General features: G+C 35.9%; 1 protein-coding gene across 7 annotated transcripts in view; it reads left to right on the forward strand.

The window, feature by feature from the left end:
• The window catches only part of HELZ (helicase with zinc finger), a 150,047-nt gene that overhangs the window by 38,679 nt on the left and 98,318 nt on the right, over window positions 1-13,050 (forward strand). For all 7 annotated transcript variants that reach the window (XM_037494175.2, XM_037494174.2, XM_037494180.2 and 4 more), the window contains 7 exons: window positions 38-162; window positions 1,757-1,813; window positions 6,347-6,398; window positions 7,670-7,745; window positions 10,312-10,510; window positions 10,960-11,067; window positions 12,125-12,422. In XM_037494175.2, coding sequence (XP_037350072.1) covers window positions 38-162; window positions 1,757-1,813; window positions 6,347-6,398; window positions 7,670-7,745; window positions 10,312-10,510; window positions 10,960-11,067; window positions 12,125-12,422 — 915 coding nt within the window. The remainder of the gene's footprint in view (window positions 1-37; window positions 163-1,756; window positions 1,814-6,346; window positions 6,399-7,669; window positions 7,746-10,311; window positions 10,511-10,959; window positions 11,068-12,124; window positions 12,423-13,050) is intronic.

Consider the following 13,050-nt stretch of genomic DNA (forward strand, 5'->3'; position numbering starts at 1 on the left):
TGTCACATGGTTAATGATGGCCATTCTTTCACGATAGTGCTGGGAGAAGGCCTGGCCAAGGGAGACGGTGCCTTTCGGGCAGTGCTTTGCTGCATGCAACTGAAAGGAAAGCTCCAACCTGTGTCCAGCATTCTTGCCAAGTCACTGACAGGAGAGTCCCTGGTATGTTGATTTCTAATTTTGAAGGTCTGAAAATGGATTCAATTCATTTGATTGCATAGGCAAATTTGGGGGGGAAATACTTCGCGCATTTTTCATCTTAGTTCCTTCTGTCAGAAATCAGAGTTCATGAGTATCTTGAGATACTCATTTTTCTTCAACAAACTGAATTTTAATCATTGGATTCATGTAGTTCATCATGATATACATAAACCTTGCAGGTACTTGTTAGAGCTTGAAAATAAAGGACAAGTAAATGATTTTCTTTCAAGATATAATTTAATGGGACCTGGAAGTATTTTTGGTTTTAAAATGGTCCTGTGGACATATAATCTTAAAGGTTTTTAGAATTAGCCATTTATTTTATGAAATCTTTAAATTTATTTAAACTAACCAGTAATTATTTTTGTCTTTGAAGATGGTATGTGTATAAGTTAATATTCGTTACCATTCTGATTGGAGCTATCTAATAATTTTTAGACTCTGGAGTAAAATTTTTTGGTATAGCATTTAATTTCCTATATTATTTTTTGTTGAGATAATTGAAAGAATACTTTTGGAACGTTAGAGCTGGCATCTGTAGAAATTAGAAATATTACAACTTTTATTTACCACTTGGTAATTTGTAAAATTGGCTGGCTTTTTCATGACTCACAATGAAAAACAGTGAAAACAAGAAAGTATATGTATATACTTTACTAAATAACAAGAGTTTCCTGTGTTTTTTTTATTCCTATGAATTGTGAAAATCTGGCGCAAAGTTGTGTTTTTGCTGCAAATAAATATTTGGTTTAAAAAGCAGAATTTAGGAATGTACTTAGTGTACTGCTGAGAGTAATGTAGTGACCCACCTATGAGGATGACTTGTGCAGTAAATTATTTAGTTGATTAAACAATGTTTTTTGATTTCCCCAAACTCATGAATGAATTTTAAAGCTAATGTATATTATTAACATAGCAAAATTGTATAGCTATTTAGTTCTCAGTAGATGACAAAGAATATCTCTCTTCTTTATTATTTAGATCTACCCTTAGGCAACTTTTAGTGCACAGTTTTTACCTGTTGGGTTTTTAGATTTAAAACTAGGAATAAGAAATTTGCTTTTAAATCTCAAGTGAAACTTGAATTTTAGAAGAGTGAATTTGCATATTTTCCTTCGGCTGCTTTATCAATAGCAAGGTGGTATGATCATTGTGAATCTTGAGTCTTGGATAAATAATTGAGTTCATCATTTTACAAATATAGCCCATTGGTGTTATTGAAAAAAGTAATGTTCAGGTTTATCTTTCTCTTCACTTCCCCTGTCTTCTTCTTCAATGGTAGCCATTGTGAATACTTTACTGAACTAATTTTAAACTTTGGAAAATTGATTACATTGGTTCAGGGCATAGTGTATATTTTGTCCTGTTAACCTTTTTAGCATTCCTTATAGATGGTCAGTTTTATTGGCATCATTAATGGTAGTGGGGGCAGGAGATGAGAAGAGTTTATTTCTATAGCTAAAGCTTAGAGATGTCTGAGAAACTCAGTTATAAGTCCCCTTAGCAGAGAACAAATGTGCTAATTGTTTTTTCCCTTTTTCATTCACTTTTTCAGAATGGGATGGTAACAAAAGATTTGACAAGACTGAAAACACTTCTCATAGAAACAGAGGTAAGACTATTTCAATGGATCTGTCTGGAAAGAGTTTAAGTCACTAGTATGTGTTTTGAATTAGACTTAGGAAAATCAATGTGTGTGGACCAAGAAAGCAATACTATAAAGGTGAAGTCATGGAACTTTCCAATCTTCTCCTGTAACCCAGCTTGGTCCCATCGTGGGAACTTGCTTCTTCTCACATCTCTGCCTCTCAGGTCTTCTCTTCTGTCCTTAATTCCTGTCTTTGGCCAGCAAATGGAAAGATGATTGGGAATTTTTAGTTTTTAATGACATTGGCTGTTAGAAAATGCTGTCATTAAAAAATGAGGTATTCCTTAAGCCTTTTGTATGTTTTTTAAGCAATATGAGGAAGCCTGTGATTTAAAGACTATTATGGGGGGATGGGTTTAGGAGATAGGAATAATATACATCAGGGTAAGTGGGAACAAAAATGTGCTCTGTTGAAGGACTTGAGGACACATGATAGGCTGAAGTCCAGGGACAACATCACCATGTAAAAGACTCATAGGTTTGTGAGTCTCAAATTTCTGATCCCATTACAGATATTTTGAGGTAAATAATATGGGGAAAATAGTAAGTTTTCTGTGATAGAACCTTACCTGGATTGGGTGGTCAGGGGATGGGATAGTTGAGCAAAGAGCTGAGAGTTGATAAGGTGCCAGTTTCATGGAGAGTGAGGTAGAGGATTTGTCGAGACCTGGAGCATGACCCATGACCTTTGGTAGTTTATTTCCCATTCTAAATCTGGTAATATTATCATGTTTGTAGCAGCAAACGAGTGTCTGGGCACAGAGGAAATATTCCTGTGCCCCTCTGGGTTCCTCTTGGGCTGGACAAGTCACCAGAACACCACCACCCTATCAACAACACAATTTAATGACATACTTTTGGAGTAATCATATGGTTGTAAATTCTAATAAATAATGGAACAGACCAGGGATCTTCATCCTGTGTTTAGGGACCTGGGGCATTGAGGGGGGAGGGGAAGGGAGACTTCAGATGACAGTCAAGGAAAGGGGAACCGTGTCTCAGAGAAGACATACTTATTGATTTACCTTCAGCTGCATGAGACCCCTCAAATTACATTCTTCTAGGTCATAAAAGGGAAAGCAGTGATTTCTTCTTCAGTTAGGGAAGGCCTAAGGACTTAGGCAAGAAGAGAAGTTTGCCTAATCTTCTGGGTGCTCACTGTTCTCCACTCAAGGAAATTTGCATTCTTTTTTTTTTTTTTATAGAGGCATGTTTTATTTATTTATTTGTTTGTTTGTTTGTTTATACATGCACTGGGTACAGTCAGAAGTGCGGGAGGGTGAGAGAATTCACCAGAGCCAGAGTGGGGAGCAGAGCAGGCAGAAGGGCTGAAGTACACTGCTGAGGGGAGCAGCGGGCGGCAGGAGAGGTCTGCGCGCCATGTGGGACCCTCCTCCTGTGGCAGGGGAGCAGCTGGGGATTGAACCGGCGCCGCAGAGGCCGCCGGGCAGCTTTGCAACCCAGCGCTCAACTGCTGCGCCACCGGGAAGGCCCGAAATTTGCATTCTTAAGGAATAGCAGTAGACTTCCTGAGGCTCACAGGCCTCCAGTAACATTTAATTTTCACACTAAGGTGACAGGAGACCTGCTTTGGGCACATTAGAAAAATCTGATCTTTTGGGGAGATTGACCCCACACAAATGAGCAAGGACGAAAATCTTTGTGAATTAATAAACTGGTTATAGATACTGTTTGTCTTGGTAAAATTATATTGGCTTTTAAAAAAAATGTTATTTTCTTTGTTTTATGTTACCTTACTGTGAAACTGGGAACCAGTAAGCTCTAATTAGCTTTTGTCTCTTGTATATATGTCGTTTTTTTAATTTCTGAGGAATAAAGATGACAATTATAAATATTTTAGCTTTTAAAATGAGAATATAAATTGAAATGACCTTTTATTAAGATTTTTGGTTTTGTCCTTCTCTGTTATTTCCTTAATTAAATTACCAGCTTTACATTTAGTAATCGTGCAAATGTGTTTTAAAAAATTATAATCCTGTTACATGTAAGGCCACAATATCACTTGGCTCTTATTTTGTGACTTGACTTTTGGAAGAAGTGATTTGAGATTTGTTTATAATTTCTTTTCTCTGTAACTAGAGTAGTATTTTTTTTAGTTAGTGAACCAATATAATTTTAAAAATTACATCTAGGAAAAGCTAACAAACAGTGGCTACCCTTATTAATTATTACACTTAGATTTTTTAAAATAACAGCAATTTGTTAAAGATTGGACTGAGCTCCTTATTTAGTAAGTGCTAATGGATGAGGACAAAGACATGGAAATAAAGACTGGTTAAGGAAAAACAAAAGACAATGCATATTCTTTAGTGAAGTTTAAAATAGAAAGTCAGTGGATTTGATTGTACATTTATAGGAATTTTGCCATATGAAATTTGGCTGCTTTCCCTCAAGGTGTCAGTAAAGACTGAAGATCACAAGTTAATTGATAATTTTGCTTTTGTCTTGGAGTCTGAGCATATTAAAAGGGTGTTTATGGAAAAAAAAAAAAAAAAAAAAACCTCAAAAACAAAAAACAAACACAGTACTTTGGAACCTTTAAAAGCCGTAGCAGCCAGATATGCAGCCTAGACCGAGCTTCTCATTTCATCAGCTCCTTGAGGGAGACTTGCTATTCCCAGGCTCAAGTAGCTTGAGGCCTGCCGCTCGGCCCTTCTAAGAATTATCAATGCTGTGGACTTTATTTTGTGAGCAAACATTTTGTTCTTACTCCTTTTCTTTCACATTTAATGCATTTATTTTGATGTTTTTAAGAGGCGACACTTAAAATTTTTCACCTTAGAAGTGAATTTTCTGTTTTTATATTTGTCTATTCTGGGTAAATGGAATCATATTTTAAGGACTTGTGTGGGACTTTGGCACTTGGACCTTGCTTGTGGAGTTTAAAGAGATCTTTTATTCCATCTTTGTGAGCATAGAATCTGTGTAGTGTGAACAGTTACTCCTGATTTGTTAACTTAGGTATTCTTGTATTCAGTCCCTTATTTTATGAAGAATGGGTTGCCTTTAAAAACTTATAAGTAAAGTTGTTTGAGAATCAGAGGCACTTTCATGGAGAAACAGTAACAGAGATTGAGTTCTAGCTCCTAAAAACCAATTTAAGAACTGCATATAAATTATAGTGATGTGATTGTTAAGTTATAGCTAAGTAGCATTGATGACGCTCTTTCCGTGGTACAAGACATTCCAAATTGTGTCTTGAGATAGCGTCTTCTGATTCAGCTCAGCATTTGCTGAGTGCCTGTATTGTTCTGGATTCAGCGGGTTTTGGAAAGCGGAGATACCCATGAAATACAGTGGGGTGGGCCAGTCTGAGATGCACTTGGCGTTATATACCCCCAGGGCAGCTGGGGGTCACTAGTGCTGTAAAAGAGATGTAAGTGGGAGACAGCAGAGGGGATTGTGGGAACTGAGGTTAGGGCATCAGGGTGGCTAAGTAAAGAGCCAGAGGTGACTTGGTAAAAGGGTAAGAGCTGCAGTCATTTGGTGCAGGGGTAGATGTGACAAATAGTAATGAGGGCCTTCCCCAGGACAGGGACAGTGGGAGTAGAGCATCTCAGACACATTCTAGACCTGGTTGGGTAAGATTGGGGCAATACTCAGAGCAGGACAGAAGAGGGAGAGTTTAAGATGGCTTTCAGAACTTCAGTCTGATCCCTTTGGAGGAGGGTGACTCCATTCATTCAAGATAAGGAACCTTGAAGGAGGATTAGATTAAGGATAAAGTTGACAGATTTTCTTTGGACATAGTATGCTTGGGTAATCATCTATCTGACAAACATTTGCAGAGCACCTTTCGAGGGCCAGATAGTCTGTAAGCTACAGGAATGTGGAGAGGCAGGTTATTGACAATCTGTATGTAACTGACAGCAACCCGGCATGTAAAATGCTAAAGAGTTAAGAGCAAGTGCTACGGCTGGCACACTGGGTTTAAATTGGACAGCTGTAGGGGCAGAATAGGAATTTATCTGCAGTAAGCAAGTCAAGAAGAGCAGAAAATCAGAATGAGTGGTTTCCCAGCCTTGGGTTCCATTGTGGGATAACCAGGTCCCAGAGTGAGGGGACTGGGCAGTATGTCCTTCCAGGCCCCAAAGCGTAGCATTGCCCTTGAGGCAGGAGAAAAGGCATCTCATTAGCCAGTAATTTTCTAGGTGTAATGAAAAAGGAGAGTGAACTGAAAATTGGGTGGTTAGTGTGCAAGACTAGGGACTTAGATTTCTCTAAATTTGCTACCAGGTACTTTTTTATGTAGGGAATCTACCATTTTCCTTTAATGAGGTCCACACAGATACATATTTTCCGCTTTTAACTATAGTTTAGTATAGAGCAAAGAGCAAAATATATCATTTGCAACTCTAATGTTCATTAAAAATGTAAGTATTCCGACTGCACCTTTAAAAAAATGTTGGAAATGTCAAAGTTTAATTCAACATCCACTGGTTATTTCGTAATTGTCTTTTATTTGAAAAATTACAGACAGCAACTAGTAACGTCCTCTCTGGGTATCATGTGGAAGACTTCGAGGAGGGTGAGTACCAGGCTCTGCATGACTTCTGGTAGCTGTGTTCTGTGCCTTGCTTTATTACTGATTATTGGGAGGAATATAGTAGGAGGGAATATAAAATGTTCATTTTTAGAAGTAGATGTGGATGAAAGCAGTTTTTCACTGGCTCCTTTTCATAGAGTAGTGGCATGAAGTGAGGAGATAATTGATCCACCTCCTTCATCTTCTTGCTTCCATAGAGTTTTAAATTTAACCCTCATTCTGTGGATTGAGACTTTTTCCCTTTCTCTCTCTGTGGGCTAGTACAGTTAATACTTTTTGGAAGTTCTGATCTCTAAGCTGTGTGGCACCTACCACTCTTAAAGTCTGTTTTCTCCTCTTCTCGTTCTCTAAAGGAAAGCGAAAGAGACTGCTCACTCATGGACTGCTTGCTAGACTGTGTAGTGTGTAGCAACTTTTACAAACATATGACTCCTTAGAGCCCTTCTCTGTCTTTATAGGTGATGAGACTGGTATTTATTAAGGTTCGGTAATTTTCCTAGTGCCACACAGGGATGAATCACAAATTTAAACTCAGTTTGGCTCTTTTTTTAGGAGGGAAGAGGTACAGTGACTTGTAAGGAAATAGATAATGACTATAAGGTCTTTGAAACCTTGTCCCTGCTCTATCTTAGGCCTTCTTTTTCTTGACTTAATTTGGAACCTCTTCTCTAAATCAGTCATTTAGAGAAGTAATTGTAGTCAGAAGTAAATAAATGTTATTTTTTTTGCTCCTATCTCAGGATTCAATTTTTTGAATTTTATTTCAGTTTAAAAAAAAGGATGACTTGACACCAAACGTGTGTCAGACAGGTCCTGAGGAACATGGGTAGTAATATGGGACCTCTCACTTAATATGCAGTACTGGAATTTGTTCTACAAAGTTTCTTTCCAGAATATGGTAATTTTTGCATTCCTAAAGAGATTCCTAGTAGAAGCATACCCATGCTGAGGAGATAACAAGCATGCCCGCGTCTCCCTGCATGGAAACATGTCCACCACTTGCTAGGAGAGAGTCAATTATTGACATGAAATAGCAGTTGGGTGACTGCTTCGCCACTGATTTCTAAGTTTTACATGGTTAGTTAATTTAACTTAGTCAATTGGCAGATTACTTTTTTGGTAGGAGCGAGTATGCCTTTTTTACATCATCCCAGTTGATATATGCAGTGGGTTTGCTTGTAATATTTCTTATTAAAGTATCAGAATTATTAGCAAGCCTCAAATGATATGACTATATCCTGATTACTCTTTAGGATCTTGTAATGGTTGGCATTTCCGCCCACCACCTAGGGGAATTACAAGCAGCGAGGAATATACTTTGTGTAAAAGGTAAGGTGAATTATTTTTTTTTTTAAACAATAATATTTCTTTCTTCAAAGGACAGTTACTTTCCTTCACTTTTTGAAAAGTAGTAACTCAAATTTAAAGGTGATAATATGTAGTACAGTTGGTCCTTGAACAACATGGTTTGAACTGTGTGGATCCACTCATATCAGATTGTTTTAGATAGGTGGGTTCCTCATTCAGCATTCAGTCAACCTCAGATATCAGTTGGCTGAATCCTCTAGTGATTAACTCCCGGATATGGTGGATCAGCTCCTCATATGGACTATAAGGGGCTTGAGTATTAGCAGATTTTGGAATTAGTAGATATTTGGTTTTGGAGGGAGTCCTAAAACCAGTCCCCAATGATACCAAGATCACTGTAGTTAAGATTTTAGGGTATCAAAGTTACAGTATGCAGATTTTCAACAGCATGGTGCTCCTAGTTTACTGTCATGTTGTTCAAGGGTCAGGTGTGTCATGGTTGAGTATTAAATGGTTTATTTTCTATTTGAAACAGAAACCATTATGGTTGTTATCATAAATAATAAAAGCATACCCACATCGATGAGCCTCCTGTTAATTACCAAATGATCCAAATGTAGGTGAAGGCTTTGTTTAGTAGTCTCTCGTTATACCAATTTTATTATTATAAGGATTTAATTGCTGGCCATCTTGTTTAACTTATGGTTATTGAAATTGAGATTACTTTACATAAACTGAAGTAGAACATAAAATAGACAAAGAGGTGTACAGATATCTTAATAACTTCCCTAGGGAAAAGAAAATTTGTTATCTTCATGTAATCCCTATGGAATTTAGGAATAATTTATATTTGAAGGATATAAAATTGAATTATTCAAATTGAATAGTTATATATTAAAGTGGAATTATTAAAGTCACATTTAAAAAGGTAAATTCTTGAGTTTCTTTTATGAAAAGTAGTAACTAGTGGGATTTTGGATGTAAATTCTCATTTCTTTAGATTGCCTTTGATAATGAAGGAAATTCGGTATGTAGTTTTGATGATTTAATAGTCAAGACTTCAGATAGGTATAAAGAAACTAGAAAATTTTAAAAATCCTGGTGGTGTTTTGTTGTAGGGGAGGTAGTGCACAATCCTGTACAAAGGATTTGTGAGAACCTACAGTCTGGATAAGAATATAAGACTGTCAAATTTTAGGGAAATAAAGCAATAGCAAGGCAAAGAAATACTTGTCTCATGAAGACACACTTAAGAGAATAATGTCTTATGAAGCATAGTACAACTTACTAGTTCAAGTACACTATTCGTATAATCAAGAAAAGCTTTAAACTATTTACCTTTTTAAGTAGGGCGAACCATTTGGTAATTTATATTGTGCGACGGTTCATTTATCTTTCTACTGTCCACATTTTTCCAGTTGAAAAATTATATCTTTCATGTTTCTGCTTTACTATTTATAGTTTAATTTTAATTTCTTCTCAGAGGGTCTTTTATTAATTTTGTAATGTTTCAATTGTTTAAAAACTGACTGAACCCATACTTTTGCAGGGTATTTAAAACTAAAAAAAAGATCAGAATCTTGCATTTTTATCTGTTTTTGATCATCAAATTGTCAGTTTAATTTTCTGAGTTATCAGTACTGAGATATCATTAATTCAGTCTCCTTTAAAATAAATGCATGTGGGGGCCTCCCTGGTGGTGCAAGGGTTTAAGTCTCAGCACTGTGAAGCAATCTGCAGCCACTGAAGCACTGAGTTCCATCCCTGGCCAGGGAGCAACCCACATGGCACAGCAGACCTCTCCTGTCTCACCCCCTGCTCCCCTCAGAAGTATACTCCAGTGGATCCACCTGTTCTGCACCCCACTCTGTCTCTGGTGAATCCTCTCACCTCCCGCACCTCTGGCCTGTACCCCAGGTCTTGTATGCATAAATAAATAAATCTTAAAAAAAAATAAAATGTGTGAATTTTTACCCATTAAAGGATTTAATTTGATTGTTGGATAAATTGTGATTTTAATATAAAACTTTTATTCTTTATTTAAAACTTCAAACATATTAATAATAACCATTATTTTCAATGAAATATAGTTAACAGCCATGTGAAAAGAGTAAAAATGTGACAATTTAACAAGCTATTAATTTTTTTCCAGAATGAAATTTCACAGTATGTAGAAAATTTTCTTGAGGTCATATCATTTGGGAAGTAGGGCATACCTGTGTTCGAGGAACTAATCCACTTGATGTCAGTGTTGCTTTAGAAAAATTCTGCTCTTAGAGGAATCGTCTAATATCGCTGCTGTGTCATGAAGGAATCTACCTTTTCACTGTCTCTGAAGGACGAGGGTGGTGGTCATGAATATGTTCTTCCTTAGCCTCTCCTTATTCCCATGAAAGAATATGGGGAGTTGCCGTTTTGATGAACTTTTGAAATGTTCTCTAAACCTCTTCTTCCTCCTCTGCAAAAACAGTGTGATGATATGAAGTTCTGTTTTTATTATTGAAGAGTCAGAGGGCAAATGCTGGAAGTTTATCTTTTAAATGGTCCAACAAAGTATATGATAAAAAGTCTTTCCTATTCTACTTAGATTTTTAGAGCAAGGAATCTGTAGGTATGGTGCCCAGTGTACTTCAGCACATTCCCAGGAAGAACTAGCAGAATGGCAGAAAAGATATGCTTCACGGTTGATAAAATTGAAACAGCAAAATGAGAATAAACAGCTCTCAGGCAGTTACATGGAAACCTTGATAGAAAAGTGGATGAATTCATTATCTCCTGAGAAAGTGGTGAGGAAAATAAACTACGTTTTTGTTTGTTTGTTTGTTTTAAGCTATGGCCTTGTTTGAGTGTTGACTTTATTTTGTGCTATGTTTTCATTTATTTCCTTATCCTATATATGAAGAACTTGATTCTTGATAAAGTGTTTTTAGTAGCAAAAATACACCCATTTGCTAAAATAAAGAGCAAAGCTAAGCCATTTATTTAGAGATTTGCAGGTTTTATGTTAATTTATCTTCATTCAAAGAGTTTTTACCGCTGTCTTTTAGGGTTAATTTTCTTTTGTTTCTTTAGCTTTATAATATTTTGTTCTTAAAAAATACCAGAAAATTAACTCTAAGATGCTTGCTTTGTAAACAGTTGCTTCACCATCTTTACTGTTGACATTTATTTGTCATGTCAAAGTTTTTGTGCTTTTAGGAATAAAAACGTAACAAGAATTGCTCTTTATTTTCAGCTTAGTGAATGTATAGAAGGAGTAAAAGTAGAGCATAATCCAGATCTGTCCGTTACTGTCAACACCAAAAAGTCTCACCAGACATGGACCTTTGCTCTCACTTGTAAGGTATGAGTTTTGTGCTAATTAAATTTTTTATTTAATTTTTTATTTAATTTCTCTTAAAGCTTTTTTTTGATCTTTAAGTCTGTGTTAAAATAGCATCGAAAAAATTTTCATCTTAGTACACTCCATTTAGGTCCCATATCATACTAACATGTATTTCTTTATTTTGATCATTAAAGGTACAAATTTCCTTTTAGATTTTGAGATAAAGTCTTTGTAAATATTTAGACGCTTGCTTATTTAATTATCTATTTGATAAAAGAGCTCTCTGACAATGTCTTCCAAACATGTAACATAGGATGGGGTTCATGGCTTATAATTAACTATTAAAAAATTGAATTGTTTAATTTGGCAGTTCTAATATAGTTAAAAATGACAACTTGTTTTTATATTTGATTTGATGAAATCACAAATTCTGTAATAATGAGTTTTTAATATGAGACATTTTCTTCAGTGCTTCCCATCTTGAATTATAATATTCAAAGTTTAAGAATGAAACAAAATAAAATATTTCTGTGAATATGTGCAGTGGCAAAGTTTTGTGTACTTTTTGGTGGCATTTCTTCCACTGTACCATCTGCCTTTTGGGATGAAAACTGCAGACTTCTAGCTTTGGCCTTGAACTCAATCCACTGCCTTCAGAGGTAACTGCTTTTCCTATGAAGACTTCCTACTTGAGTCTAGATAGAACTTTTTAGGCCAAGGGTATGGAAAGTTGGAGGTGGATTGTCATTTATGTGATAGCTTTTGCCACATTGAAGATGAACATGTCTCAGAAAGAGTAGGGAGACTAGTGGTGTAGCATAAATATATCATTTTTCAAATTTCAGCTTTACTGAGGTATAATTGATGGCAAATTAAATATGTGATTTTTGACAACTGATTCTTAAAAAATTATTTTTTTCTTAAATGACTAATGAGCACAATTGTATTTTTAACATATTATCTTAGAAGCATGGAAAGTAAGAGTCCCTTATAGAAGTATTTTCATTGAAGAGCCCAATTACAATTGGATTTTTCAACCCCTTGTACTCAATGAATTATTTTAACTTCCTTGTAGCCTGCAAGAATGCTGTATCGTGTAGCATTGCTTTATGATGCTCATCGTCCTCATTTTAGTATCATTGCAATATCTGCCGGAGATAGTACTACCCAGGTATCACAAGAAGTCCCAGAAAACTGTCAAGAATGGATAGGAGGAAAGATGGCCCAAAATGGATTAGATCATTACGTGTATAAAGTCGGGATAGCATTTAACACAGAAATATTTGGAACTTTTCGCCAAACCATAGTTTTCGACTTTGGATTGGAACCAGTACTCATGCAAAGAGTAATGATTGATGCAGCTTCTACAGAAGGTAATATTTAGACTTTTTTCCCCTGATACAATGTATTAAAAAGCACTATAATAGCAACATTAAAAGATATGTATTGGCCCCTAAATATTCCATGCATTTAGGGAGAGAATAAGGGAAAAAAACCTCCAAATTAATTGACTCATTTACTGTGTAATGAGATTGTAATGGTTCACATTATACAGTCTCTTTATACAGTCATGAGGCAAAACTTGCTTTGAGATTCCCTAGACTTACGTGAATACATGATCAGGTCTGTTTTGGTCTACCAGCTGTTTTTAAAGTAAGATAATTTTGGCATAGTATAAACCCTTTTAATATTACTTTGGGTAGAATATCATTGTAGTGGTAATTGTGAATATACCTGTAATGCCTATTTCCATGTCCGATTATCCAGTTAAAATTGCCGGTGTCAGTACATTATCTTTTGAGTGAAAAGTCCTAAATACAAGTTTTCACAAGTTGGTTTTGTGCATTCAGTACTATAAAAGAGTCTTTTCACAGGATCTGCTCTGGGTCCTGGTTTTAACACGTAAGCATCAGCAGAAGGTGATGAATTACTTTGTATGTTGTCCAAATATTTCTGCCTATCCTTAAATTTTATGCCAAGATCCAAAGGGACAGGGAAAGG

The sequence above is a fragment of the Talpa occidentalis genome, unplaced genomic scaffold (assembly GCF_014898055.3).
Source record: "Talpa occidentalis isolate TD23 unplaced genomic scaffold, MPIMG_talOcc4v2.1 talOcc4.7, whole genome shotgun sequence".
In the NCBI taxonomy this organism is placed as follows: domain Eukaryota; kingdom Metazoa; phylum Chordata; class Mammalia; order Eulipotyphla; family Talpidae; genus Talpa; species Talpa occidentalis.